At 44.5% G+C, this 26,370-nt stretch overlaps 3 protein-coding genes across 3 annotated transcripts; 1 reads left to right on the top strand and 2 right to left on the bottom strand.

The window, feature by feature from the left end:
* Nucleotides 1-1,711: 1,711 nt before the first annotated feature.
* On the top strand, nucleotides 1,712-7,614 carry ZP2 (zona pellucida glycoprotein 2). Its single transcript, XM_075166051.1, has 18 exons — nucleotides 1,712-1,758; nucleotides 1,831-1,904; nucleotides 2,084-2,167; nucleotides 2,260-2,354; nucleotides 3,154-3,312; nucleotides 3,654-3,698; nucleotides 3,933-4,097; nucleotides 4,473-4,569; nucleotides 4,655-4,836; nucleotides 5,247-5,376; nucleotides 5,556-5,737; nucleotides 5,815-5,906; nucleotides 5,992-6,116; nucleotides 6,381-6,570; nucleotides 6,862-6,997; nucleotides 7,079-7,175; nucleotides 7,262-7,348; nucleotides 7,435-7,614. The coding sequence occupies exons 1-18, from the start codon at nucleotides 1,712-1,714 to the stop codon at nucleotides 7,578-7,580; spliced, it is 2,133 nt and encodes a 710-aa protein (XP_075022152.1). The 3' UTR covers nucleotides 7,581-7,614.
* Nucleotides 7,615-13,235: 5,621 nt separating this feature from the next.
* LOC142088990 (melanin-concentrating hormone receptor 1-like) lies at nucleotides 13,236-14,857 on the bottom strand. Its single transcript, XM_075164863.1, is given in 3 exon segments — nucleotides 13,236-14,115; nucleotides 14,117-14,215; nucleotides 14,778-14,857. Coding segments are annotated over 3 exon segments (1,059 nt in total).
* Nucleotides 14,858-17,063: 2,206 nt separating this feature from the next.
* LDAF1 (lipid droplet assembly factor 1) lies at nucleotides 17,064-22,441 on the bottom strand. The gene is made up of 5 exons (XM_075164864.1): nucleotides 22,307-22,441; nucleotides 20,795-20,933; nucleotides 19,732-19,900; nucleotides 19,200-19,338; nucleotides 17,064-17,951 (listed from the first exon to the last, which is right to left on the bottom strand). Exons 2-5 carry the CDS (start codon nucleotides 20,864-20,866, stop codon nucleotides 17,858-17,860), a joined length of 474 nt encoding a protein of 157 aa, XP_075020965.1. The 5' UTR covers nucleotides 20,867-20,933; nucleotides 22,307-22,441; the 3' UTR covers nucleotides 17,064-17,857.
* Between the last annotated feature and the right edge of the window lie 3,929 nt (nucleotides 22,442-26,370).

Here is a 26,370-nt window from a genome sequence, read left to right as displayed (position 1 = left end):
GCCTCCACCCGTGCTGTTGTCCCATCCAAGCTCCCAGCACTTCGGTACCTACCAGCAGTTGATAGACAAGCGCTCTCTCACAACTCTAAATATTTAAGAGAAATGAGGCTATTGTTACTTGGGCTGGGAAACTCTATAATCTGCTCTAGGCACAGGTCTATGACTATAAAAAGAAATATAAATGAATACATTTTACATGAATACATGGTACATTAACACAAAATCTATTATTCCCTGAAGCCCAATTTAATATCCCATTCCTAAATTACTATTCCGTAATATTAATTTTCCTCTGTTCCTATGATCTATCTTTTTGCTTTCTCACATCTCAAGAATTCAATTACTTTAAAAAATATGAGTCTTTGGGGTTTTTTTACAAGTCTGTCCGAATTCAAAAGCATTGGGAAAGCTGAAAGATAACATAAATATGAGATTTTTTTCTTCTCAGACCTCTTCTCCACAGCTTTGAACAATGACAGTCTAACCAAAACCTCCAGAGATCTTCCAGTCTGAAGATCTGATCTCTTCCTTAACCTGCCACTCATGTTTCCCTCCTAATTAGATCTATATCAGCATTGCAGATTTGCCCATACAGGGGAATAAAATATTCTCAGTTACGTACAAATCTACATGTGATGTGCGGAAAACAGACTCCACAACCTAAAAAGTTATAAAGTAGGTATGTTTATTCAGTGCTGGGCAGCACGGGGGGTAGTCCCACCAAAGTCGTGCGCGCCAGGATACTTAACTTACAGGGGTTATATGCAATCAATATATACATATTCATTACATTCCTTAGAAAAGGTGGTCTTATGGTAATGAGTTCCTGGAAGTCATTTACATAGTCCAAGCATGCGCAGTAAAATTAGGGTTAGGGTCTTTTTCTTCTCCGGTGGTCATCCATAGTCTTCTTCACTGTGTCCGTTAGTTGAACTCTGGGCTTCCTTTGTCTATATATGGTCACTTAATTAACTCATCAGTTCCTCGACTCGTGGAATGTAACGAGGCATCAGGTTATCTTGTCCTTTAACACTTATCCCTTCACAGTTGTTCATTGTTAGTGATTTACATAGGACACTTATCTCATCACAGCTGTTACATAGGAGGCCTAACGAGCCAGCTCAAGGTCTATCCTCTCTTATCAAGTGGGAGGATGCGCTACAGTAAGGTCTCAGTCAGGAATTGTTAGTTTAGTAATTCAAGGATCCTGTTATCTACACAGCCTTTGTAACTTCTGCTTACAATATTTATTATGCTTATAAAAGCATCTTGTCTATCCGAGTTGCTAGCTGCAAAAGATTGCATTAGCAAGCCAGACAATGGCTCTGCTGTTAACCCTTAAGTGTGGAATTATTTTAAACTATCAGAAAATCAAAGTGCCACAGAAATGTCCTTTTTAAAAAATGACTGCCAAAAGATGTGCATTTTTCTGTGCAACATCTGACAAGGGAATAAAGGGAGTAAATGATCAGAGCAAGAAAAAAATACTTTAAAAATAGAAGGAAACGACAGCCTATGCCAAAGATTTAATATCGCCTTAAGGTCTCCCGCAAGCTCTCCTCCACAGCAAGGAGACCATCTCAGCGAGAGGCAGGTGCAAGCTCTCAGTCCCCCAGGCAGCAGAAAGGCTGCACCTGTGTGGAGCCTGCACCAGGTCCTATATAACCCTCCCCGGGCAGCCAAAGAGCAAGCTTGTGGTGGCAGTGAGAAGATGGGGATGTTTGTGGAGCAGCAGTGCTTGAGCACCTCAAGGATGTGGTGAGTGGGGGTGGGATGGGGAGCTGGGTTCTTTCCTCGCTGCTCTCTCATTTGGTACTGTTCTTCTTGCAGGTTGCTGCTCCTGTTTGGCTTTTTGCTGCCCTTAGCCTCTTGTGCTGATGGCCTGGGGGACCAGGATCTCTTGGGTAATGAGGTCTCTCTGGGCTGGTAGTGGTGTGGATGTGGGCTTTAGGTTTGCTTGGAGCTGCTTCCCTTTGCCTTGGTGTGAGAAGGGGTCTCTGAGTGGGGCTGGCTATGGAGGGCTTGCAGGGTGTGTGCCTCCAGGAGGGTGACGATGGAGCTGACTGTGGTCTTCCCTCTGCAGAGAGTGTGACCTGTCACAGGGATGGGATGGAAGTTGAGTTTTCCAGAGAGCTTGGTAACTACTCCTGGCACGTGTGTGTTGTGGGTAGGTATTGCTACTGGCCTGGCTCGGTCCTTTCTTCTGTAGCTTGAAAGCAGATGCCTGCCTGCGGGGCTAATCTTCCACCTTCTCCCTAGATGTGAGTGGTGAGGAGATGGTGTCCTGTGACCACACCATGGACTATGAGAGGCTGTTGCTCAGTGCCCTGTTTGTCAACTGCACTAGCCTGGAGGTAAAGGGGTCTCCATTCTGGGAAGGTGCTGTGATGGAGTGTGTTTTTCCTGGTCAGGACTGGGTTTAATTTGGTTTCTAGCTCTAACTTTCTTCAAGAATGGAAATGCCTAAATTCCATAAGAGCAGGTCATGCCAAAAGTAGTTTTAAAAACAAAGAAAAAAAAATAACTAAACCCAGACAGTTACCTTAATACTTGTTCTTTTAACTGTGGATTAAACCCCCTCAGACACTGCCATAAATGTTGTGTTCTCCTGTAAAGGAGTTGAGAGCTATGTTAAATAATGTCTTGTAGCAAAGTGGACCAGGTCCAAGAGTTTCATAGCACTACTTTATTTACACTGTATGTATATTGATAGAGCAATTAACAATTATGTTATTCATAGCTATTGAGGTAGAACAGTAAGTGGGAGACCAACCCAAACTAGCCTCAAAAACAGAGGATTTGCTTGTATCAGTTGCTTTTAGGCGTTTGAAATACCACAAGACTCTTGGTTTTGGCATTTATTAACTTGCTTCTTGAACAGCTGACTCTCTGGCACTGCAGCCTGCCAGTCCTCGAAGGCTTTCTTCTTGACTCCTGCAGTTTTCTTGGTACCTTCTGCTCGTCAACCTGGTGCTTTCTTAGAGAACCTATCCTTTTCCATAAGCTTCTAAAATGAGAGTTCATTGTGTTCTTGCACTGGTACAAACACCTGCAACAGCTCTGGAGTTACAGTTTATTCTCAAAGGCTTCTAGTTGTCCTCGTGCTGCAGCGAGGACTGCTGCCTCTTTCTAATTAATATCTCTCTTCTATAGCATGGTCGGCACCAGCTAAGGTTGAGGCTGATGGTGAATGGCACCATGGGAGAGGAGAAGAATGTAACCTACAGCACTCACTGCAACACTGCTCACGCAGATGAAATCACTACTCCTTTCTTTGCTGGTGCAACAAACTGTACAAAAGACTTCATGGCAGTAAGTAGAGGAACGGGAGTGCTATAGATCCTGCTTAGAGGCTTGCAAGGTGGGATGGCTGTCTCCTGGAACTGCATGGCTGGGATCATTTGTGGAAAGATGGGGAAAGCTCCAGCCAGTTTCCAGGAGGTCTGTTTGCTGCATGTCCATCTTGGCATGACCAAGTTCTTTAAAGATCTAGTTTGCAAATGGTCATTAATGATGCACATGGTCTGGCTCCAGCCCTATTGCAGGGGAAACAGGGATGCTGGTGCCAGCTGCCTGCTTTGGAAAACTACAGTGGGGATTTTCCTTAAAGTTGTAGGGTTGTGACCACTGTCTGTTCCTGTGCTCTGTTCCAGGTTACTTCCCCAAGACTCATTCCGAGCTTCAGTGATGAGCATATGGTATGTGCCTTGTCTTGCAAAGGGAGGGTGTGGGAGTGGGTTTTGGATCTAAATTGAGTCTGTCTCCAAGCTGGAGCAGTTCCCTCTTCTGGAGTAACCGCATCTTGTTGGGAAGCTTAATTCTATACTGTCAATATAGGGAGCTGGAAAAACCTGCAAGGGTGAAGAACTGTAATGCCTTGTTGCTTCTGCGTGGCTATGCCTTTTCGTAAGGAAGGATCTCCTGCTTTGCAGGTTCCAGCAACTCCAATGACCTGGACTCTGTCAATTGATGATGGAACTAGAATACATCAGCTGAGCCCTGGGCAAGCCATGCAGCAAGGCTATAACTTGCTAGCTGATGGCCACAACCTGATCTTTCAGGTGGCCTTTACTGCCACTGGAGTTGTTTCCTACAAGGTAGGTGAACAAAGAATTGGCACTGAGGACATAGTGCTGCCTTAACAGAAGCTAGGTATCTCCCTCCTGTAGACCTGTGGAAACCTGTGAACTGCCCAGCCCTATAAAATGGGGAAGCATGGTGTGCACCTCAGCAGCGCAGCTGATGGGCATCTATGTAAGTGGGATCCTAGCTATAGCCTGTCCTGTGAACATCTGACTGGCAGTCTCATGACCAGATCCTTCTTGAAAAGGTGTCGAGATAGGAAGAAACTGCTGTTGTAAACATGAATAGCAGCAGTCCTGAACCAGACGTAGTATATGGCCCTGCAGGGTTGGTCTTATGACGGGTCACGAGCTGAGTACTCTCTAATAGACCTCTCTCTTCTCTGTCAGCACAATGATAAGGTGCTCTACACTGTGGCACTCAAGCTCATGTATGGCCCTCCTGAACACAGACTGACTGTGGAGTCAAGAATGCTTTGTGCACCAGGTAATGCGTGGAGAAAGTCAGAACCTGGCCTGCTTCTGCCCTGAGGAAACTGGTGTTACATTTAACAAAGATAATGTTGTTGCAGGTCCAGCAGTCTGTAATGCAACACACATGACTGTTACCATCCCAGCCTTCCCAGGGACCCTTATGGCTGTGGGTGTAGAGGGTAAGACCATCCCCATGGACCAGCTTCAGGAAAATGGGATTGCTCTGGACACAAAGAGAGGGGTGAAGCTGCATATGAGCAGGGGAATCCTGAAGTCCAGGGTGAGTTCTGATCCTCAGGACACAGGAGTTGGTATGATCACAACTCCCTGGTTCTTGCTGAGAACCAGAGCACAGTAGCTTTGACCTTGGCTAAGCACCTGGTAAGTCAGCCATGTGCCCTGTGGCTGGCTGAGGGTAGTTGTGATTAAGATGAATGCAAACTGACTTTATAATAGAGAGGCATCCCTCAAGGTAATGTGGGATTCATGAAGTCTCTTGGCAAAAACAGCTGGAGGTGAAAATATTCCTCTTGGAGTGGGTTGGTATTTGGCATGCCTGGAGCAATGCAAACAAACCAGCTGAGTGTGAAGAGCACCATGGCCCCAGGGCAAGTGAAAAACTTTAACACATGCATGTGTTAAAATGAGCCCTTCTAGTTACACTCCAGGAGAGTAACTCTTGTCTTTCAGCTACATGGGGAGAGCTGCTTAGGACTTCAGTCCTACATGTCCTCTTTGAAACTGGCTTTTCGCTTCCATGGGGAGACTGTGGCAATGGTGATGCATCCAGAGTGCCCCTGTGACCAGCACACACCAATAGGTAAGTGACTGGCTTCTGCAACAGACTTGGCCCATGTGCTGCTCAGGTGGGAAACCTTCAGTGGACTTGTTTGTGAACCAGTCCTTCATGGGGAAGTGTATCTCCAGCCAGAATACAACAGCTCTTGGCAGACTGAGCTGTCAATGACTGGCATGACAAGCTCTGTGAACCTCTTACAGCTGCCGTGTGCACCCAGGATGGGTACATGGATTTTGAAGTCCTTGCTGACAGTACTACACCACCGCTAGACTTGGATACGCTTAGGCTCAGAGATCCTGCATGCCGGCCAGCCTTTAAACCTTCTTTGAATGGCAGGGTTTGGTTTCATGTCCCACTGAATGGATGTGGGACCAGGTATTGGGTAAGTGTGTAGCCAGGACTGATGGCAGGGCTTCGTGCATTGGGAATGCCCTCACTAATACTGTTATTTCTCTGCAGTTTGATGGGGAGAAGATTGTTTATGAGAATGAGGTGAGGGCATTATGGGCAGACCTTCCACTGCGCAGGATCTCAAGGGACAGTGAACTCAGGTGTGTCTGGAACTCTTTGGGTAATACTTAGTCCTGGATATCCTATATATGAATGTAAGACTTACCTGCGCCTTTGTTGTTACAGGCTAACAGTCCTGTGCTCCTTCAGCAATGGTGATGCCTCCCTCAATATAAAAGTAGACAACCTTCCTCCTCTGGCTTCTTCAGTGAACCAAGGTCCCATCTCCTTAGTTCTTCTAAGTTACCCAGGTAAAGCTGACTCTGGGCTCAGGTGGCTGGGAAGTGACTGAGCTTGGGGAGGGGAGGATATATGAGTGAACTGTTCTGGTGCATGGGCTTCTAATGACCTGATGTGCCTCCTTCCCTCCCACCCATGCTACTTGAGGCAGATGCCTTAAATCTGTGACTCTAGGACAAACTTGCAGCTGGTGGACCAGCTGCTGTTGAAGAGCAGAGTTTCTTCAGGACTGTTTTTGTACACTGACTTATCTAACAAGGCTTTGGTTTTTGCAGAGGACTCATACAGGCAGCCATACCGTGATGATCAGTACCCAATAGTAAGGTACCTACGGCAGCCCATCTTCCTGGAAGTTCAGGTCCTGAACCGCAATGATCCCAACCTCCATTTAGTATTAGATGACTGTTGGGCAACAGCTTCACAAGATCCAAGCTCACTTCCCCAGTGGAATATTGTTGTTGATGGGTGAGTGTCCTGCCAGAGAAATTAAAGCACTTCTGGCAGTGCATGGGAGGATTCCCCTGCCCCTCTCTTGAGAATGGAGCCCCAGGTACAAGGGCATCACCACCACCTTGGTGGTGGTGCTGTCCTGGTTTGCTGGAACTTGTAGGAGGATGTCAGCACCTCTACCTCAAACTCTAGCTTGCTGCTTTTTTAAAAAACAAACACCCTCCACACCCCCCTGCCCCTGCCAAACAAACCCCACTGATCTCTCCACCCTGCTGTCCTGACTTGCTGCTTCTTACCCATTGGCAGGTGCGAGTACGACCTGGACAGCTACAGGACTGTGTTTCATCCTGTGGGGCATGGCGTCAGCTATGCTAACTATCGCCAAAGACTGGAAGTGAAGACTTTTGCCTTTGTCTCTGGTGACAAAGCCCTCCCTGGACTGGTAGGTGGCATTTGCTGCCTTAGAGCAGTAAGTAGGAGCAGTTATTGCCTCAATGAATGGACCTCTCATTCTCTGTCCTAGGTATACTTCCACTGCAGTGTCCTGATCTGTGACCGTTTTCAACCAGACTCCCCTCTGTGTGTGACAAGATGCCCTAGGCCATCTAGAAGCAAGCGAGGTAATGTCTGAGCAGATGTTAGCAGGTTATCCTGGATCAGTACAACCTGTGCTATGGGGTTCACCTCTACTACGTTACTGTTGTAGAGAGTGGGATGCCAGGAGTGAACTCTGCAGTGGTGAGCTTGCGGGGTCCCGTCCTCCTCGTGCCAGAAGGATGGTCTGCAACCCAAGGTACTAAGCAGGTGTGGTGCTAACGTATGTTGCTTACGTTTAGTGAAGAGCTGTCTCCACAAACTATATATCTTCTTGCTTTGTAGGGAGCACACTCTTGAGCAAGGAAGCATGGGCTGGCATTACGATGACTGCTGTTGGCATTCTCTCTCTGGTGGCTGTAATGCTACTATCTTTGGCTTTTCTTAAATGGCTAAAGAGAAGAGCATTCCTGGTAAATATGGTATGTTAGTGTTTTTTACAAATAAACTTGGATTGCAAAAGTCGTCTGGATGAGTTCTGTAGCTCTGGAGTTGTTGCTGTATAGCATTCAAAGAACTGGACTGGACGAAGATGGATGTCTGACTTGCTGAGCAGTGGCACTGCTCTCTGCCTCTGGCCAAAGTGCTGTATCTGAAACTAGAACTGAAGCTTTTAAAAGCTCAAGCTTTTTGGGTAAGACTTAAGGGACAATAGCAGCTTCCCCTGGACTGGATGGTCTCCTTGCCTTCTTAGTTCACGTTACGGGGTGACTGACAGGGTACTACTTCGTTTCCTCTGACGCTGTGAGAACTGGCTCCTTAAGATTCCACAGAGTTCTCCTGCCCTTCCCTAGGAATGTAGAAAGGGATTTAACTGGAGAAAAATATGACTTTAAGGCAAAGCAGTGCTCCTTAATAACTGCGCAGTTAACTTGCAGGGTTTATGTTTAATGTTGGTAATTTGGTATCATCAAGACCCTTTACAGCAGTAACCAAATACTCAATGTAAATTTACTACTAGCTTAGCTGGGGCTATATGAAAACAAGCGGTGTTTCTTGGCACCTATTCTGCAGAATCAAAGACCAGCTGTGAATCGCACTTCATGCTAGTCACCTAGATTACAAAAAAATCTAGATTCAATCTTAGGTGAACATAAGACTTTAATAGGGGCAAATGGTAGCTGCTCAGTGAATGTTTTGTGGCACTTCAGTGAAAGTACACTGAGATGCCTGGTCCAGGTGGTAGCTTCACTCTCTAATTCCTACAGATTGGTCTGTGCAGCACTACCCAATGCCACATTGCTCTTCAAGGTATAAGTAAAGTTGGTCCTCATTTCACTTGGTTCTGGCTTGTCATAACCAAGTCTCTGCTTTGCAGGGGTGGGAGTGCACTGTGTAAGCTATAGCCTGTAACCAGCCTTAAGCTTACTGCTAGTGGAGGTGGAAATGAATCAACTGCCTATAAAAGACAAGCAAATCTCTTGCTGAGTCTTTTAAAGACCAAGACAGCTGCTGTGTTAATGATGATGTCAGTTTGTCAAGGTTTCTAGGCTTAAACTTCAATGTGCATGGCTCTGCTGCTGCGTTTTCCAGCTGAGAACCCGTTTAGGAAGTGCCCGCTGGCTCAGGCTGGTGTGCTCTACCCCACAGGGGCTCGGAGACCTTCAGTCGCCTGAAACTTAAGCTCAGTTTCAATGTATAAAATGAACTTTCAAAATGAACTTTCACATAAGGGCAACCTGAGGGCAACGCTGAAGTGATTACAGAGGACTTGGCTGGTAGAGAATATGCTATGTTAGCTGTATAGCTTTAGGTATGCTGTTTCCAAAAATAGCAAGATGCTTTGAAGTGGGGATGTTTCTTATTTGGTTTCATGCCTCACTACCTGGGGGAGGACTAAACATGATTGAATAAGCTGTCCTAGAATAACTTAAATTTATGTACTTGTATCTCTAGGGCTAGAAAGTGACCATATAAAAGTAGCTCCTTAATTTACTTGTTTTGTGCCTTCAAATTGGTTTCAATGTTCGAGCTCTGTCCCTAAGGAGCTGAAGACTGTGTAATACAGCTTTAAGTTCACTGGCTGGTTTTTAACTACACTTGAGTTAAAGATCACAAGCTTCTTGAGGCTGAACGAAGCTCAGCAGTGGTATGCTAAACCCCTGGCTGTTCAGCTGTGGTCTGGGGCTGCCCTTCTGTACCTTTGGGTTAAAAGCCCTCTTCCCCTTTGCAGTGGCATCAGCGTTGAGCACAGTTGCCCTTCCCGCTGGCCACGCTTGCCTTGTGCCAGGCTGCTGTGGCCACATTGTGGTTACCTCTTGGGCAGCCAATGGCCCACCTGTGGTGTGGGGGCATGGGCAGCTGAAGGAGATGGCTAGTGATAGCCTGGTCCAGTCCTCTCATACTGAACATCAGCTTCAGGATTTCTAGTCATCTTGCTAATGAGCAGATGCTTGGCATCTGCCTCTCTAATTGGTAAGCTCTTGAAAGAAATTATCTCCTGCTGTAAGTGTGCTAGCTCACTGCTACCTTCTCTTCTGTTGCAGTTAGCAGTAGCTTCTGTTTGTTTTGCCAGCTCTACCTCTGCAGGTCTGGTCCTCATTTTCAGATATATTGCTGTTAGTAATGTAGCTTAAAGGTTTTTTTGATGCCCTATCTGCTTGTTCTGTTCCCTGTAGACCAATTAGTTGGTTATTTTGGAGATTCCAGCAGTTGATAACAAAGCCACCTCTCTGAAGTAGAAGAATGTCACCCTTACCAGAACAGATTTTGTGTTCTTGTTGTCTCTTAAACAGCTTATAAATAAGGTATCTGTATTATAACTGGGTAATGGACAAAGTTTTCCTAATTGGCTCAGTTAAAGGGAGTAAGAACAGTCCCCAGTATTGCCTTGCTCTCTGTCTGTGAGCCTCAAAGCTTCCCTACACGAAAGGCAATACAATTACTAGTGGTTTTAGGGAAAAACAGGCATAGAGGGTGCCTGTTCATGATTACTGATAAGCAAATAAGTGCACTTTTATGCTCTGAGTTTGGAGGTAAAAACTCGGGTTTCTTGAGTCCTTACCTAATGCTGCTTATTCTGCTAGATCGTACTGTATTGCAGTAGTGGTCAGCCGGGGATAATGGGGTGCTTTGAAAAACAATGGTTTAAAACCAAAGCCCTGTCCAAGAGGATCACGAATAGATTTGTTGCTCATTACTAACAAATTATTTCTGGTTCTACTACTCTCTTAGTCTCTGTCATCTTGCATGATAAATACTTCAGGCCAATTATGGATTGTAGAAAAAGAATGTTTCTTTGTTTACTGGATCCATTTCAGGTTTGCCTTTGCTTTTCCTGTGGCTTTCCACCGCCTGTCAGGGTAGAAAGCATTCAGTGCAGTGCTCCTGCTCTGTTAATTATTTATGTCTATCACATATTCTCTCCTGCATCAACTTATGAGACTGAACACTGCTAGTTCTCTTAATATCTCCTCACTGAAGATTTAGCTTTAATGATGACTAATACTGAATTCCTGAGTCCTCTTGTTCTGCAATCTCCCATTGCTGTATTACATTCCTGTTGGACTTTGCAGCCGATTTCCTTTTTGAAATGCTTATTAAATGCTTTTGTTCATAATTGTGATTCTATTTAATTGGTTTTTTTTAAGAAAATTCATGTTGTGCCAACATCTGTAGTATGTGCAGCTCCTCACATTTACAAGAACAGCTGGAACTCTGCTGTAGCTGGGAATTAAAACCTGGCTTTATTTAAATCTGTTAGCAACACCCAGCATTTGTTTTAAAACATTACTGTAAAAAAAAAAAAAAAACCACAACCAAACAAACCAAACCTGCTCCTCTTCCTCCGTACTATGTGATTCAGATAACTGCAAAAGGCCTTTAGAGGAGCATTGATAGTGAAGCTGGAGCCTGCCTCTTCTGAACACAGCGGGCTAGGAGGACATTAAGAGAACTCCCACAAAGTGGAACAGACTCTTCCTGCTGCCAGAGCTGATGTTCTGGTGGCCAGGAGTTCCACGGTCATTCAATAGGGGTACCAGGAGTATGTCATTTTGGGGCCTCTGAAAGCTGAGGGAGGAAATGGGGTGTTCCTTGAAAGGAAAAGAAGGGTTGTGAGTAACAGGTAAAGCTGTCTTGTCTGTAACACTTACACACTGATGCTTGGAGTAGAAGCTAATCATTATACCTGTTATTTTCCCTCTCCCCCTGCCTAAGAGGCGCTTACATTACAAAGAAAGAGCACGTGTGTAGCAATACATCATTTGTTAGCTTTCTAAGTTTTCTTTACATGCAAGTCTTCCTAATCTGTATGAAATTTGGAAAACTTTTCTAAGTTATTGGCGTACCAGAAGAGGCTATAAAGATTTCCTAGGTCACATTTTGGTGTTATTTGCACCATTAATATTCTTTCCCATCAAAAAGTCAAAATCTCAGTTTGATATGTTGCTCTTCCTCTCTCTAAAGGAATGTTTTCCAAACTCAAATACCTTTGAAGAAAATTACCATGTTATTAGGTTGCAGGCAGCCACGCAGGGTTTACCAGTATGTTCAGCCTGCAGGCAGAGAGAATTGAGAGCATTAATGCTGCCTCTGCACTAACACCACCTCACTGGAAGACCAGTTCTACCACACTAACGTCATTAGACTGCACTTGACCTATGGGTTCCTTATGTTCTGCTAGGTTACAACAACTGATCCCCGCTCCTCTAGGACCATGGTACATTTCTTATACATTTCTTATTTCTATGACCATGGGTACATTTCTTCATTTGCAGTGTTGATGTTTGGTTACTTTATAGGAGCAGGAATAAATCAAGGTAGTGATGCTGTTTCTAACTTTTAATTTATTAAAATTAAAGTAGGTTGCACATTCTGGCAGCTGGGCGTTCCTGATAAAGAATTTGATCTGGTCTCTATGATCTTTTGAAATACAATAGTGCTTTTTAAGCAGCTTTAACTGATCTACCATAAAGAGGTAAATGTTCCTTTAAAACTGAAGCGTGTAGAACCTTTGCTTTTGCCCATTTTTCTGGATGTAGGTGCCTGCTATTAGTAGAATAGCAGCATTCTGAAACTAAAGCCCAGTGATTTTTGGTTGCCATGTGCAAGCAAAGTGGTTTGGTTGACAGAGAATGGATGCTCTGTGGTTTCTACTGTCAAGTTCCTTTCAAAATTGTTCAGGATGGGCAGATGAAAACTGAGCCACCTACAATCACGTTGAAAACCTGAGCAATATGCTTCCAGATGTGTAGTTACTAAAAGCTTGCTGCTGGCTGAGGAAATACTACAATGATATACGTGTGCACATGATACACTGGCAATGGTAAGAAACTATTCTGTTTTCTTTTTTTACTGTAGATAGAATCTAATCGTTATTTTCCACTGCAAAGCCATGTGGTGACTTAGCGGCAGCCACTGTTTAATGTGGGTTGCTGTTGTCCCCTAACAAGATGGTACAGAACTGTCTCTCTGAGTAATTGTGAATAAATTAATCTGGTTACTTTTAAATGTATTTGAGAATATTTATTGGACTTCTTGACAATTGCTGATTCTGGAAAATGGGTAGTTTGCTGGCTTTAAAGTGACAGAAAATGATTGATGTCCCACCTGCTGTCAAAGATGTCATGGAGTTGGTATGCTAGAAAGGAGATGAAAACACAGTTGTCCTTTTGTTTAAAATCTTCATGAAGTGTTTTATGCTCTTGAGCCATGTTTCTGGGGGAAGAAAAATGATCTAGAACAGTCCAAATTCCTTCTCTCCTCCTTAAAGCAAGAAATAAACTTGAAACTCCTGAAGTTTCAAATGGTGGCAGTGTCTCAGTGCTGGGCTGTGGGTTGCTGCTTGTCTGGGGTTTTGCATCAAAATATTTTTAGTATATGGGTGTATCTAATAAAATGCCTGAAAGCTTTTCATCTCCTGGGGAGAATATAATTCATAGCTGCTAGGGAAGATGTAAATAAGAACATAAGGTTAAATAAAGCTTCTGCCCAAGTGCTGCCACTGCTTTGTCTCCAGGCCAGGTAAAGGTCCATCCCACAGGAGATGGGTGCATGGTGCTCGCTTCCCTGCCACTGCCTGTGTGTTTGGTTGGGAGAGGAGAGGGGCCGGCTTGCAGGGCATACCCTAATTGCTGCAGGTCTTGCTACCTGCTGGAGACGGACACCAAATGCAGCAGTGGCTGCCCTGGCTCAATTGCATCCCCCTGAATGCTTTTGCTCCCGTGTGGGGAAGCCTTCCCTGCAGCTGCTGGCCTTACAGGGACCCCCAGCTGCCTCCGGAAATTTTGGCCCAGCAAGATGTAGATGAAGGGGTTCAGACAACTGTTGGCATAACCCAGGCTGATAGCCACATTGTAGGCATAGAAGAAAGGCAGAGTGGGGTGAGTCACAGCGAGCTGGGCCAGCTGCAGGATGTGGAAAGGTGCCCAGCAAATGAAGAAGGCCATGCAAATAGTAATTGCCATATGGGTCAGTTTTCTTGTTCGCGCCTTGATGCATCTTTGGCTCATCAGCGCTTCTGAGGACCTGGCCATCTTGAGCAGGATCCTCCTGTAGGTCACCATGATGAGGGCAAAAGGGATGGCAAAGACCAGGAAAAATTGGTAGAGAGTGTACCAATAAATGTCCCTCTGGGGGTCTGGCAGACGAATCCCACAGCCTAGTAGACCTCCAGGCAAAGGGATGAGCTGGGCATACATCCACACAGGTGTAATGCTGAGGAAGGAAAGGGCCCAGAGCACGCAGATGACAAGGATTGCCACAGGGCGCTTCCTGAAGCGAGTGGCGGTGAAGGGGTAGATGGTGGCCAGGTAGCGGTCGATGGACATAGCGGTGAGGATGTAGGTGCTGGGGAACTGGCTGTTGGCATCCAGGGCAGTGATGATTGTGCACATCATCCCCCCAAAGCACCAGGCTCCGTTCCCCAGCAGCTGGTGGATAAGGAAGAGCAGGTCCACCATGGAGAGGCTGATGATGAAGATATCTGGGACACTACTGCTAGGGCCAGATTTCTTTAAGACTGCGGATAACCAGGCTCTTACCAATGATGCCCAACAGGCAGATAATGCCAAATAGGGTGGGCATGATGAAGCTGCCATAGCTCATCCTGCTGGGGTCACCTGCAGAGATAAGCATAGGCAGGAAAAAGTCAGTTGTGCCAGGACCACTGGTGAGGACATGCCTTGTGGATATTCTGGCTTCTTAACAGACAATCAGTGCTCTGAATGCAAACAATAGCAGATTTCTTAAGCACGTATAAGATGAGGAAGGGCTTTTTGTGTGTGGTTGTGTTTAACCACACACAGGCACTTTCTCAGCAGCTTTTGCAACTGTATAATTAAAATGTGTCTAATCAAATGTGCATACACCCACTCTTTCCTTCATATGTATGAACATTAAACACGTATTAACAATAGAATGAAAGAGACCAGTGTGAATATCATTCCATATATGTGCATGGAGACCCTTTCAAATGCATACATATATAATGAATATATGTTTCAATAGATATATTCATATCTCTGATACATATGTTGCTCAACTGTATGGATATTAATATTCATGTTCAGGCTTTCTTCAAAACCATCTCACATAAGTGATTTTTTTTTCTTCCCCCCCACCTAAATCTATTATAGTTTATATACTAATGTATATTTTCACTTACCTGTTTATTGCACTTAGCAGGCAGAGAAAAGTTGTGACCAGCCTTGGAGCTGTTGGGGATGCAGCTGTTCAAGCTCTCAGTGAGATTTGTTTTAAAATCCATCCTTCAGGAAAAATTGGTCCCTATCAGCAGCTCGAAGATGTTAGTGTTTCATGTTGAAAAGATAAAGGTTGCCGATTCCTTGGAGATCTGTGGGGCTGCTCAGAAAGCCACTGCTCTGAGCATCAGCGGAGGCTGTTAATGCAGGTTAAAAAGCAGCTCCTCTGCTCCCTGTACCACCACCAGGCAAAAGTGACACCAAGATGTGACGAGGCAGCGCCTGTCACCAGGCTGGCAGCAGAGTGCTGGAAATACGCTTGCAGGGAGAGCAGAGTTTCGTTCTAGTGCTGTAGGCGGTGAATCGGGATCCACTGATGGACCAAGCAATGAACTTGTGCTCTGGAGAGGCAGATGGGGCCTGGAAGTAAATAAAATCCACTAAAAATGATGGATAGCCAGCACTGAGAGCACATTTTGCTTTTATGTGGTCTAATGAGGTATAAATATCATCTTAACCTGAAGTCAAGTTTGCAGCAAGATTTGCAAGCATAGATTGGGGTTAATCTCTTCAGATTCTGAAGCAAGATCATCCTAAAGTGGAAAGGCACAAGCTGCATCAGTAAGTATGTGGAAATCCGGTATTTTCTGGCTATGCCTGATAAGTTGCAGCACAAATGATAATCAGCATCATTACTTCCCTCCTGTGACGTGCTTTCTCCATTTCAATTCATTTTGAGGTCTCAAGCACAGTAATAAAGAGTTATATATGTTTCATTTTAGGCAGACTGATAGAAGAAAATAGGAGATAAGGGATTTATTTTCAAAGTGTGTGTGAAATTGCAGCAGTTCAGTATGTAAAACAGGCAAAACACTGGAAACATTAAACAAATGAGGCGGTGACTGTGTTATAATCAAGTCACACTCTGCCTTATTTCTCTCATAACCATTAGTCTGCTCTTAGCAGACAGTAAACTAGACTGAAGGCATTACTGTCTAGAGAAAGTAAGATTAGACTTGCACCCTATCCTGGTGATGGGGGCCAGTAGTTGGTGAAAGGCAGAAAGGATTCTGTAATGATTAGAATTCCATTTCAAGGCTTACTTTCTGCTAGCTGTAAGGATTTCTGGCACTTAGAAATAGTTGTTACTTCAGTATTTCACAGCCCTTAAAAGCAGGCACCAGTCCGTTTGCACAAGCGATAATATATTCCATTTACCAGCTGGTGCAAAACACCTCCTTCACCTCAACGCCCCCAGCATACTACCTAGTTGGAGTCTCTTCATTTGCAAACACCAGTATCTTTCAGTTTTTTGCAGTCCAGTGAATGCACTGGGGAATTTGCTTTTAGGTTGTATTACATACAGCTGTGATGTGCATCACTGGGCAGCACCACACAATTGTTAAGAACAGCATTCTGGTTTTTTTCCCTCACTGATCCTCACCTGCTGTAAACTGGCAGAGCTCTACTGTAATTGACAGCAGCTGCAGATTTGCTCCTAAAGTGGGGTAACAGCAATGTAAAAAAAAGCATGTACATACATTAATCCTAAATCTTTGTTCTATCTTTTAGATGGACTTCTCCAGGCTGTATGTCATGTAAACAGTATCACACCACTAACTTTTCTTACAAGGAAAGTAGAGAAAGTACTTTTCCGGCTTCTTTTTCTTTTCCCCTCCTACCACGTGTATACTACCATCAACTGGAAGTTTTAAAAAAAAAAAATTCTGGTTGGGATAAAGCTTTAAAGCACCTGAAAAAACAAACATTTTATCTACTTGATAAATTATGACAGAAGTCTCCTGTGATGGTCTCCATTCTGTAAATCCTTCACATTTAACTGGAATTTAGTAAACACTAAAGCCCTTTATGAACTGGCATCTGGTCCTGTCTGTCTCCTGCAGACAGTAACACAGAGCAGGGCTGACGCGTGGGGCCAGCTTATCACCACAGCTGAAAATCTTACCATCAATACTATGTGGAACACATTATGGCTCAGACAGACTTTGACTCCGTGCTGCAGTCAAACAGCATGTTGGTTCATGCAAAACTGGAGTATCACTCTAATTTAGTCCTTAGGATTCTGCATTTCCTTTACAGGCATGAGAAAGGGGATCATCTCATGTAATACAAGCTGTCTGCAGTTTGTGGCTCAGCAGTATTGGCCAGCCAACATACTTTAACATTACAGCTCCAAATGTAGCCTTTCTAGAAGTAGATCTGGAAAACTTGTTTTTACTGTAGAATAAATAGAATAACAAGACAACCTAGTTAAACAAACAGCACTTTATTAAACTAATATAGTTAGATACTTTCTTAATGCTTAGAAATATTATAGCATTTGCAAAAATGAAAAAAGTTTAAATAACATACAAGAAGTTACAACTGAGAAGCAAAATAGGCAATTTAAATACCTAAACAAACATGACAAAATGCAAGACCTAATTGCATACCATTGATGTATGAGGCAATGAGAACAAGGAAAACATCCCTTCAGAATAATGCAACATCTGAAAGTATATAAAAGCTTATACGATAACATAAGATAAAACCCAATTTTCCTCTTATAATAAATATAAAGCATTAGCATGGTGTGCTCATACTACTTTAACAAAGGCTGTTAAGGCTTAAAAGTATTTTTTAACATTCAAAACACGTTTCTGGTGTTCTGAGCTTTGACACCTATATATCAAAATGACCAATTGCTGCATACAAATTTCAAAAGAGAGTACATCCAGAACTCCAGTAACAAATGGGAAGTCAAATACCTACCTACCCTTTCTTTCACCTAATTGTCACTTACTTAACAGAGCTGTTATTATTATGTCCCTTTACCAAATTCTGCGGAACATTCCATCATGCACATAGACTTAGTATCACAATGCACTGCTGCTTAATGGTTGCTCTTAAAATTAGTTCTACGGTGACAATGTAAGATGCATATTGATTTTTTCAGTTCCCATAAGGCGTGCACAAAGGTCAAATGCTCAATGAGTAAACAGTTACATTGCAAAGGTCAGAGTAGTACAGTTAAGTGCCTGTGAAGGAAGTGGGGAGAAACCCACTTATTCGTTCTTTCCATTATTGGCAGAAAGGTCCAATACAGAAGGACTCTTCTGTGGCAAACTTCCATTAACTTCTTGCTTCCTTATCTGACCCCTGTATACAGTAGAAAAGAATGGTTTAACGGTCTGTTATTCCATAAGATTACTGTCTTTTAACTTTTTGCTCAAAAAAATTGAGCAATGTGAGATGTAAACCTGTCCGCGACTCCTGGAACATCCACAGCTGGTCTACCAGAGCTTCTCTCAAAAGACATAGGAACATAAAAAGAGCAGATGTTATCTGTTTTAACACCAAAGCTGTAAGTCAATATGACTGGTCTGTAGGTTGGTTGCATATTCAGATATGCTATGGAAAAAAAGAAGTCTTTTCTGGAATTGGTGGGCAATGTTACGGACCTGACAGCATGCGCTGGAGGAGTGGTATGGAGCTCTAGAACAAATGCAAGCACACTGGGCCTTGCACCATGGTCTTGTCATCCTGACAACATCACGGGCTCCAGAGGCAGTTTTGCGTGTCCTTGAGAGCTGTGCAAGAAGCACAGCTGTGATGAAGGAGCAAACTGAGAGTGTCTAGGAGGGAGCAGCTGTAATTTTTCTTCTTGCTCTTCCCTAAGCTTAAGAAGTGATTATCATTACTCGTTCCCTGGTAGGTATTTAAGTGGGCAATAGGTGGCACTCCAGCACAACCTGCTAGTGCCTCTTACTCCTAGCCAGATGCTTGGTAAAAGCACGGCTAAGGCAACGCTGACTGAAATAGGCCTCCAAGCCTACAGTACTGGGAGACATGACTGGCAAGCAGCACGTGTCCAGCATCCAGCCAAACCTGTCATTTCTATTTTGGCTACACTGTCCCTTTTAAGTACACCTCTGCCTATCCCAAATCGACAACTAATTTTGGTCCATTACTCTACAAATGCAGGTAAGCAGAGATAGCTGGGTCATCATGCAGAAAGAACTGCAAAAGGTTCATCCTCTAGGCAAAGTCCAATTTGGAAGTGTGTTTTGATGACATTTAAAGCAACAAATACTCTGAGGGAGACAAAGTTGTATTTTATTGCTTGATGTCGTGTTGTGTTAGCACGTGCACATTTAAAGACTATTTACATTTCCTCTTTCCTAAATAGGAAAGAGGGCATGTATTAACTCTCATTAAAATATATATTGATGACTGGACATTTATATGCTGCACATTAGCCACCAGGGTAGCCAAAGATGCTCTAATGTTCAAGAAACATTTGTTAAACTAAGCAACAGTGGCTCACTCAGAATAAATGAACTAACCAATGCAATAGTACAGCTGCAGAATTGAAATCCAAGCGTGGATCAAGACGTCAATACTCACCTTGAGGCACACCAGGAGTTGACCAGAGTTGAAAGAACTACGTAACAAACACTCAGCACTCCAGAAACTCCCAGTGAAAGTGCACCCAGGCCACAGAGCACACAAAGGAGGGCTATGCCACCTATGGCTATTACAACACCTAATAAAAGAAAATCAGTTTGTTATTTAAACAAGTTTATATACAAGTAAATTAGAAGAGCTGACATCCTACCACAACCCCAAAGTCAAACCATTTGGGAAAACAGTCTGCAATCAACTAGCTAGCCGCTATAAAAGCTATGCATGGTCAAGATAACTGGTTTAGCCATATCCTGGTGGCTGAGATTAGAAAGGGAAATGGGACTTCCCCTGTATAGACTACAGTTAATCAGATTACTATTCTTGTATTAAGAGTTTCACTACTGCTGAGACCTGAGGACTCCATACAGAAATCCTCAATTGCTTGAACTGGAAACTCCAGAAGGAAGAAGGAAAAAAGGAAAAGACGTCTTAAAAGGGAATAAGTAAGTGCATGCATGCATGCATACAATACCTTCCATAACTATCACACCAATACAGGCCATTATGGCTGTTGTAACAACAAAAATCAGGAAGAATGCAACAGGAATAGCAGACACTGCAATAAACATCAGGAGTGATAAGGCAACAAAAGGATGATCATCTAAATATTGGCCAACACGAGAATTCATAAATGCAACAACCTGTGGATGAAAGAAAAACATTTCAGATTTTGTTTTTATCTCGTCCTAGGTAACTTTTAAAGGTCAAGTCTGCAGCTTGAACAGAGGGCAGCTGTTGCCTCTGTATTTCAAAAGCATGAGGACTTACTGCAAATTTAGATAACTGCAGAGCAAATATAATTCTACCAACAACAGATAGTTTCTCTTGGACTTTCCAGTTCCATTCTTGCACAAATGAAAAAACAAAACAAAACAAAACAAAACACCCTGAAAACAAGTAAAAAAACCAAATCACAGTTTAGCTGCACAGATTTCAGTAGGGTATCAACAGCTATGATTTTGATCTAGAGAACTGTATTTGTTAAGAAAAAAAGATATTGTAGCATTTTTAAATGATGATTTTTCTTTTTTCCATGTCTCAGTAATACCTGCAACCTGCTCATTTATCGAGCGTACAGTGCAGGCATGTCTGTATCACGGAGTTGTTAAGAATTTAATTATAATGTTACTGGTAGAAAAAAAAATCCTTTTTACAGAGGCAGTCATACCTATACATTGGAATTTTACTGTAGTAGAGACATTTCCCTTCCCTTAAGAAAATATGTATTGTAGTTTTAGTTCTTTTTATAGCAGCACAACCATTTCACTAAAAAGTCACTCTACTATCTCAAATGGTTATACCAGAAAAACACAGAAATGCAGAACAGGCTTCCCTTTTTCTTGCTTGCTGAAGGTGTGGGAGGACAGCCCTTCCCATAGGCTCCTCAGTGTTCACTTAAAAAAGGAAGTGCCAATTTTCTCCAAAAAAAAAAAAGTTTTGAAATGGCATTTAAATAAATTGGAGTGTGATATTCCGAGAGTTATGAAAGGAGTATCTTTATAAATATATTATATAAAATTATAATCCAGACCCACATTTGAGTTGCTGTGGATGGACTGCACCATGGAGTGCCATTGCTTCTGCAGCTCTTGCATTTCTTTAGACATGTTGTGATCCTCAGCCACGATTATGAATCTTCTGAACAACCAGTTCTCATCCAGCCATCCAATTTTCCTTAAAATTAAGGTACAATTAGTAACAGGCTCGTGCAGATGTTTTGTGAAAATGAAATATTTCTTTTGCAAAAGCAGAGAATGTAGATTTCAGATGTTAATGTGAGCCACAGAGTCTAAAACATTTTTACAAAGTACATCTAAGGTAGGCGGCTCATCCCTGAAAGCTCTTCTGAAACTCCCAAAGCCAAGTATCAAGATACAAGGTGACTCTCACCTCCTTCCTTTATAACATTAACCCTGTATTTAACTGAAGGGTGTTGAATTACCAATAAAAAGGTCAATTCTAACTATCTGCATGGACAATTTATTGCTACCAGTGCTGGAAACTTGTAACACATTAATGAGTCTTGGTTTTGTGAGTAGCCTCATGTTCAGAATTGAAACCATACCCTGTACAGTTTCAAAATTCTGCATATAAAGGCAAAATGCCTTTAAACACTCTGAACATATTTAATTGTGACAGTTTAAAGGCAACATCAGCTCAAAAATCTCTTCCCCCACAAAAATTTAATCTGTTGTTGCTAGGGTTACCCTTACCAGGGGAAGATTAAAAGATGCAGTTTCCTGCTTGTAAATCTAACTAGTCACCGTGTCAGTATTACCATTTACACTCTGCCTACATACATGGTCCCTCCCTTTGTTTACACAGTATTTTCATTCAGCAGCGTTTGACTTCTCGTTCCTAGCAGCACTGGCGAGGAGACGGACCGAGGTGCGCTCCCGTCGGGGGGAACCCCGAGAACGCTCGCCCCGAGGCAGGCAGCGCCCCGAGCCCCAGGCGTTACCCTTACCGCCACGCCGCCACCCGCGGCCTCCACCGGACACTTAAAATCCAGGTCAGGAGCCGGAGTAATCACACCCCGCCGTGCCGCCGCTGCCACACCGCCAGCGCCGAGGCGCGCTGCCGCTACCCGCGCCCTTAAAGCGGGTCCCCGGGCAGCAGTAGCTCAAAGGCAGCGGCCGGGCCCCGGGCCGCCTCCCCGGCCTCCCCCGACCTGTAGCGCCGGGGCATAGCGCGGGCCTCCCCTCCAGGCTCCGCACCAAGCCGCGGTACAGAGACCGCACGGGGTGGGCGGAGGCCGCGCAGGGCTGAGGGGGCCGTGCTGCCCCGCCGCGGGGCTCGGCGCTGGCGGCTGGGGGGCCCCGTCGCGGCGGGCTGGGCAGCGCTGCCCGCCCGAGCTGAGGGAGGTAAGGGCGGGGGGGTCACGGCTCTGGCTCCCGCGGAGTCGCGCCGCGCTGCTGGCGCCGGCCCGCCCGCTGCGACCGAGCGGCGGCCAGGGCTGACAGGCCGGCCCGCAGTCCCCGGCCAGGCGGAGCGGGGCGGCGCCGCTCCCCGCCCGCCCTCCGCCGAGCCGGGGCCGTCCCTCTCACCTGCGGCTGCTGCCCGCCGGACCGCGGGCCCTCTCAGCGGCTCGCCCTCCCGCCCTCCGGATGCGACGCCCGGCGTGGCCCGGGCTGGGCCTGCCGGGGCTCAGGGAAGCGCTGCCGCCCTCCCGCCGCCGTCTCCTCCCCGCGGGGGCTGGCGGCGCGGCGGGAAGGGCCGGGCGCCTGGGGAGGCTGGAGAGGGGAGGGGGCCGGGGCAGGGCCACCCGTGGCGTGGCACAGGCACCGCAGTGGGGTTTTTTAGCGGGAAGGGGGTTGGGAAGGCTTCCACAGTCCGCCGGGCTTTTAGGTGCTCTTGTTTATTTCCCTTTTGTGCCCTTTCGTGTCGCCTCTCCTGTCCTGCCCTTCACTCCTGGGCCTTGCCTCAGCCCCCCGGGTCTGGGCACCCTCAGGGAGTGCCCCAGGGCTTTGTGTGGCTTTAGGACACGCAGCCTTGAGCTTTTTCGAATTAAGGCTAGAAAATGAGGATATGTGCCGTTCCGCCCTGCGGGAAGTGTGGGCGTGCAGAGGGACGCTCAGCCCCGAGAGACTGGGGGTCCCGCAGGCCGGGGCGGGAGGAGCGGCTGGGGGTATTCGGTACCACGGCGTCGTGGTGCTGCCCGCTTCGCTTCAGAGCTGCGCCTCATGAGTCCGTGTGCCAGGAATTGCTCAGATACGTGTCTATAATCCCACCAGCCCCAGCTAAAGGGGTTGCTGCCGTTGGAGTGGGAGGCTACGAAGGCAGCTTGCAGTGAATTGTGAGTGCTCAGGCAGTCACGTCGACTGGTGTGGTGGAACGGCGGCTGTGAAACACTTCGGCTGGCATAACCACCTTCCCCTTGTCTACGGTTACTTGTTACCACACGTTTCCACCCCATCCTGCTGCCTCCACGGGTGTTTGGGTGGCCACGTGGCAAGCCTGTTTGGGGAGGTGCTCCGTGTGAGGAATAGTTACTTTAAATATTCAGCTGGGTTTTCAGCAAAATCAGTGTATCCATTAGGAAGGGCTATGCTGAGCAAGAGCAAGCAGCAGGGGGTTGGCAGGCGGATGGGACTGTTCATCTCAGAAATGATTCTTGGTGAGGTGTGGTACACTATGGTTTGGCCTGGCCGCTTTCCGGAGCCATCGTGACCGTGTTATGTGAAAGCATGAAGCTTCAGTGAATTCCCGGGCTTTTGCTACATAGAATTTTTCATTATGTAAACTACAGTCAGAAATTAGTAAAATACTCATATTTCTCATGACTGCTTTAATCACTCTTTTTTGATTGGTGCCACCCATGAGAGTATTGCAAAACTGGACATTAATGGCGTCATTATTATATTTTAAAGACAACAAAATACATAGTATGTTTAATTTGGAGTGTGCCAATCTTACAATGCAAAGAGAGGTTTTATAAAGTGTGGGGATTTTAATGTATCAGAGCTCCGTGTATTTGAGATGCTGATTTCAATGAGCTTCGTAGATACAATGATCCGTGTAAACAGAGGATGTAAAAAAGAGATTTGCGTATTAATGCAAATTTGGACCACGGGCTCTAAAAGCCCAATGCAAGATACCTGCAAGAAGAGGATGGTGAAGGCAAGTTTATTTTCCTTGAACTGTTAGCGTTTATATCTGATATTATTAAAGTGCCTAGTGTATTGGTATTCCTAGTAGACTAGTGTATATGAAATTAAATTTCAATTTGTTGATTTTCTTTTTTTTTTTTTAAAGTGAGCATAGGGAAAAACTAACTGGTAGTATTATAGCGTGACATAATCCAGTTATAATGGCACTAGAAAGTTTAATGCCTCCACCGAGTGTAGAAGTATATTGGAGATTTAAAATTTCTGGCTTTGAAATACGCCGTAGCTGTGGTTTTGGAGATAGTCTTGTACATCTTAGTAAATTATTCTCCTACTATGCATAATTATTTTTTCTGCTAAAATTCACATATAATCCCTTTCTGTGTAAAATAATTGCTTTTAATGTTTCCCAAGCAGCACAAGTAATTTATTTAAAGGGCATGCATATAAAAGCGTCTGAGTTGGTATGCTCAGAGGAATAATAGTTACCATAACTGTTGCTTAATTGAGCTTGTCTTCATGCCAGCATCAGCCTGAATTAGAAGGAAAATACTCATGTAGCAAACCAGCACTGAAGTATTTGGAGAGTTACTGCACACAGTAGCCGAGCAATTGTGTAAAACTCCAGCATTAGCAGCCGTGGTTCTTTACCCCACACTTTTGGCTTGTGTTTAAAGAGCACCTTAGTTTATGGTAGGAACTTTCACGTGTGGCCAGGCAGGAACAAGGTTCATTTGTATTTGGTATTAGGTCAAGGTATAAGGAAAACAGTGCTGTTAAATCAGGGATGTCGGCCATTCTCGCAGTTTGGAGAAAATAGGATGAAAAATGGCATCCAAAGATGTTGGGAAAGTTAAAATGGAAGGCTTGCTCTTTTGGCAGAACACGTATAAGGCCTCTCTTGAGGGTCAATATAAGGAGACTGTGCTAGATTTCATGTCAGGTGGTAATAATTTCCATTTGTGAAGAAATTTGATGGAGGACTCTGTCAAGACATAGTGACGACTGTGAGTGGGAGGCAAATGCATACAAGCAGACTCAGAGGAATTGAGAGTACAAGTATCCTACCTGCTGTCTTTGGATCTTCAGGGGGGTTTGATTCTGAATGGTGGAAAAGTGGTGGAGATGTTTGGGTTCAAGATTTTGAATCCTTAATTTTTTTTTTTCTAGTTCTTCTTAAGAAAAAGTGTGTTTATATAGCCTTTATTGTTCTGGAGGCTCCCTTGCTGTCTGCAGTGTTTTCATACAAACGTCGGAATATCTCAGATGTCTTAGGACTACGTTTTTAGTAGCTTTCGGAGGTAAAATGAACCTGTACGGTTGCTCATTGGTTCCAGAACTGAATCTCCTTGACCACAGCTTGGCGCAACACTGCGCTGAAAGGGACTGTTTTTTCTCTGCTTGGGGAAGAGAGGGAGGAGGGAATTCCTGTCTCCAAGCACCAGCTATGCTGTAACTGGGGCAACGAAGCTGAGGACTGAAAGACAGAGTGTCAGAGAAGTTCACTAAGCTGGAACAGGCAGAGGGACTGGTAACAAGGGCGTCTGCAGGTAGTACCTGCCCTTACCCTGCTCACTCATGCACTCTGTGCATGTGTAAGGCATGCTAGCCATCTCTCTCTTTCTTTTTTCCCATTCCTTTTGACGTGTTCTTATTCCTCATGGTAATTAATGCGTGGGTTTGTCTGCTGTAAACCACAATTAAGGGCCCAGAGGCCCTGGGACATAGAAGAGAACAGGCAGTGGGAAGGAACCTAGTTTTGGAGAAAGTGGAAAGAGCAGGGTGGAAAAAATCATGCTTGAAAGGCGTCTGGAGAGAGTTAGAAAGATTAAGGTGAAAAGTGAGCTTGAAGAGGAATGGAGAAAAAGAGAGCATGTGGTTTGGAGGGGAAGAAAGCTTGGTGTTGTAAACAAGGAAGAAGGGAGCTGGGGAGAGATTTTTTTCTTCTTCCTGGCAGTTGGGATAGGAAGCTGATTGTTTTGATACCTCGTGTAGTGCCTGAAATGAGTCTCTCATTCTTTTCCAGTGTAGGTAAGGACAAGGATGCTTCTATTGAGGGGGAGGACCAAAAACTTCTAAGCAAATAAAAAAACAAAGCAAAATGAAGCCAACACAGAGCCCGAGGCTTCTGAGCGTAAGTTCTTTCTGCAGTGATTGTGAAAGATCGATAACTTTTTCAAAACTTCAGATGGGTAGTGGTTTGACATTGGAAGAACTCTTATTTGAAGACGCTAGTTCTTGTTGAATGTTCTTTGGACTTAAGCCTTTATAATATACTACTTATTAAGAATTCTTTTGCTCAAGTATTTAACTTTTTGAAAGGTTATGTGGCATATAAATCAAGAGTTGCTTTAGAATGAACAATGGCTTTCTTAATAACTCCTGTACCTTTAAGAATGAACAAATTTCCTAATAAACTGCATAGTTTATTCATTTTTAAAGTACCCTAAGGCCCGATCCTTCAGTCATTAATCAAGAACAATTCATGCTGTCTTTAGTGAAAT

This window comes from Calonectris borealis, chromosome 16 (genome assembly GCF_964195595.1).
Source record: "Calonectris borealis chromosome 16, bCalBor7.hap1.2, whole genome shotgun sequence".
Classification (NCBI taxonomy): Eukaryota; Metazoa; Chordata; class Aves; order Procellariiformes; family Procellariidae; genus Calonectris; species Calonectris borealis.
Note: the sequence above shows the minus strand (reverse complement) of the source record. Positions and strands in the feature narration are given on the sequence as shown.

Bases quoted from the DNA above. Each gene is read 5' to 3' on its own strand.
- ZP2 (XM_075166051.1), top strand. From the start codon at position 1,712: ATGGGGATGTTTGTGGAGCAGCAGTGCTTGAGCACCTCAAGGATGTG. The intron at 1,905-2,083 runs GTAATGAGGTCT...TTCCCTCTGCAG, and splicing joins GGGGGACCAGGATCTCTTGG to AGAGTGTGACCTGTCACAGG. The intron at 6,117-6,380 runs GTAAAGCTGACT...TGGTTTTTGCAG, and splicing joins AGTTCTTCTAAGTTACCCAG to AGGACTCATACAGGCAGCCA.
- LDAF1 (XM_075164864.1), bottom strand. From the start codon at position 20,866: ATGTCTAAAGAAATGCAAGAGCTGCAGAAGCAATGGCACTCCATGGTG. The intron at 19,901-20,794 runs GTGGGTCTGGAT...TTTCATCCACAG, and splicing joins CCATCCACAGCAACTCAAAT to GTTGTTGCATTTATGAATTC. The intron at 19,339-19,731 runs GTATTGTATGCA...TTCTTTTATTAG, and splicing joins TGGTGTGATAGTTATGGAAG to GTGTTGTAATAGCCATAGGT.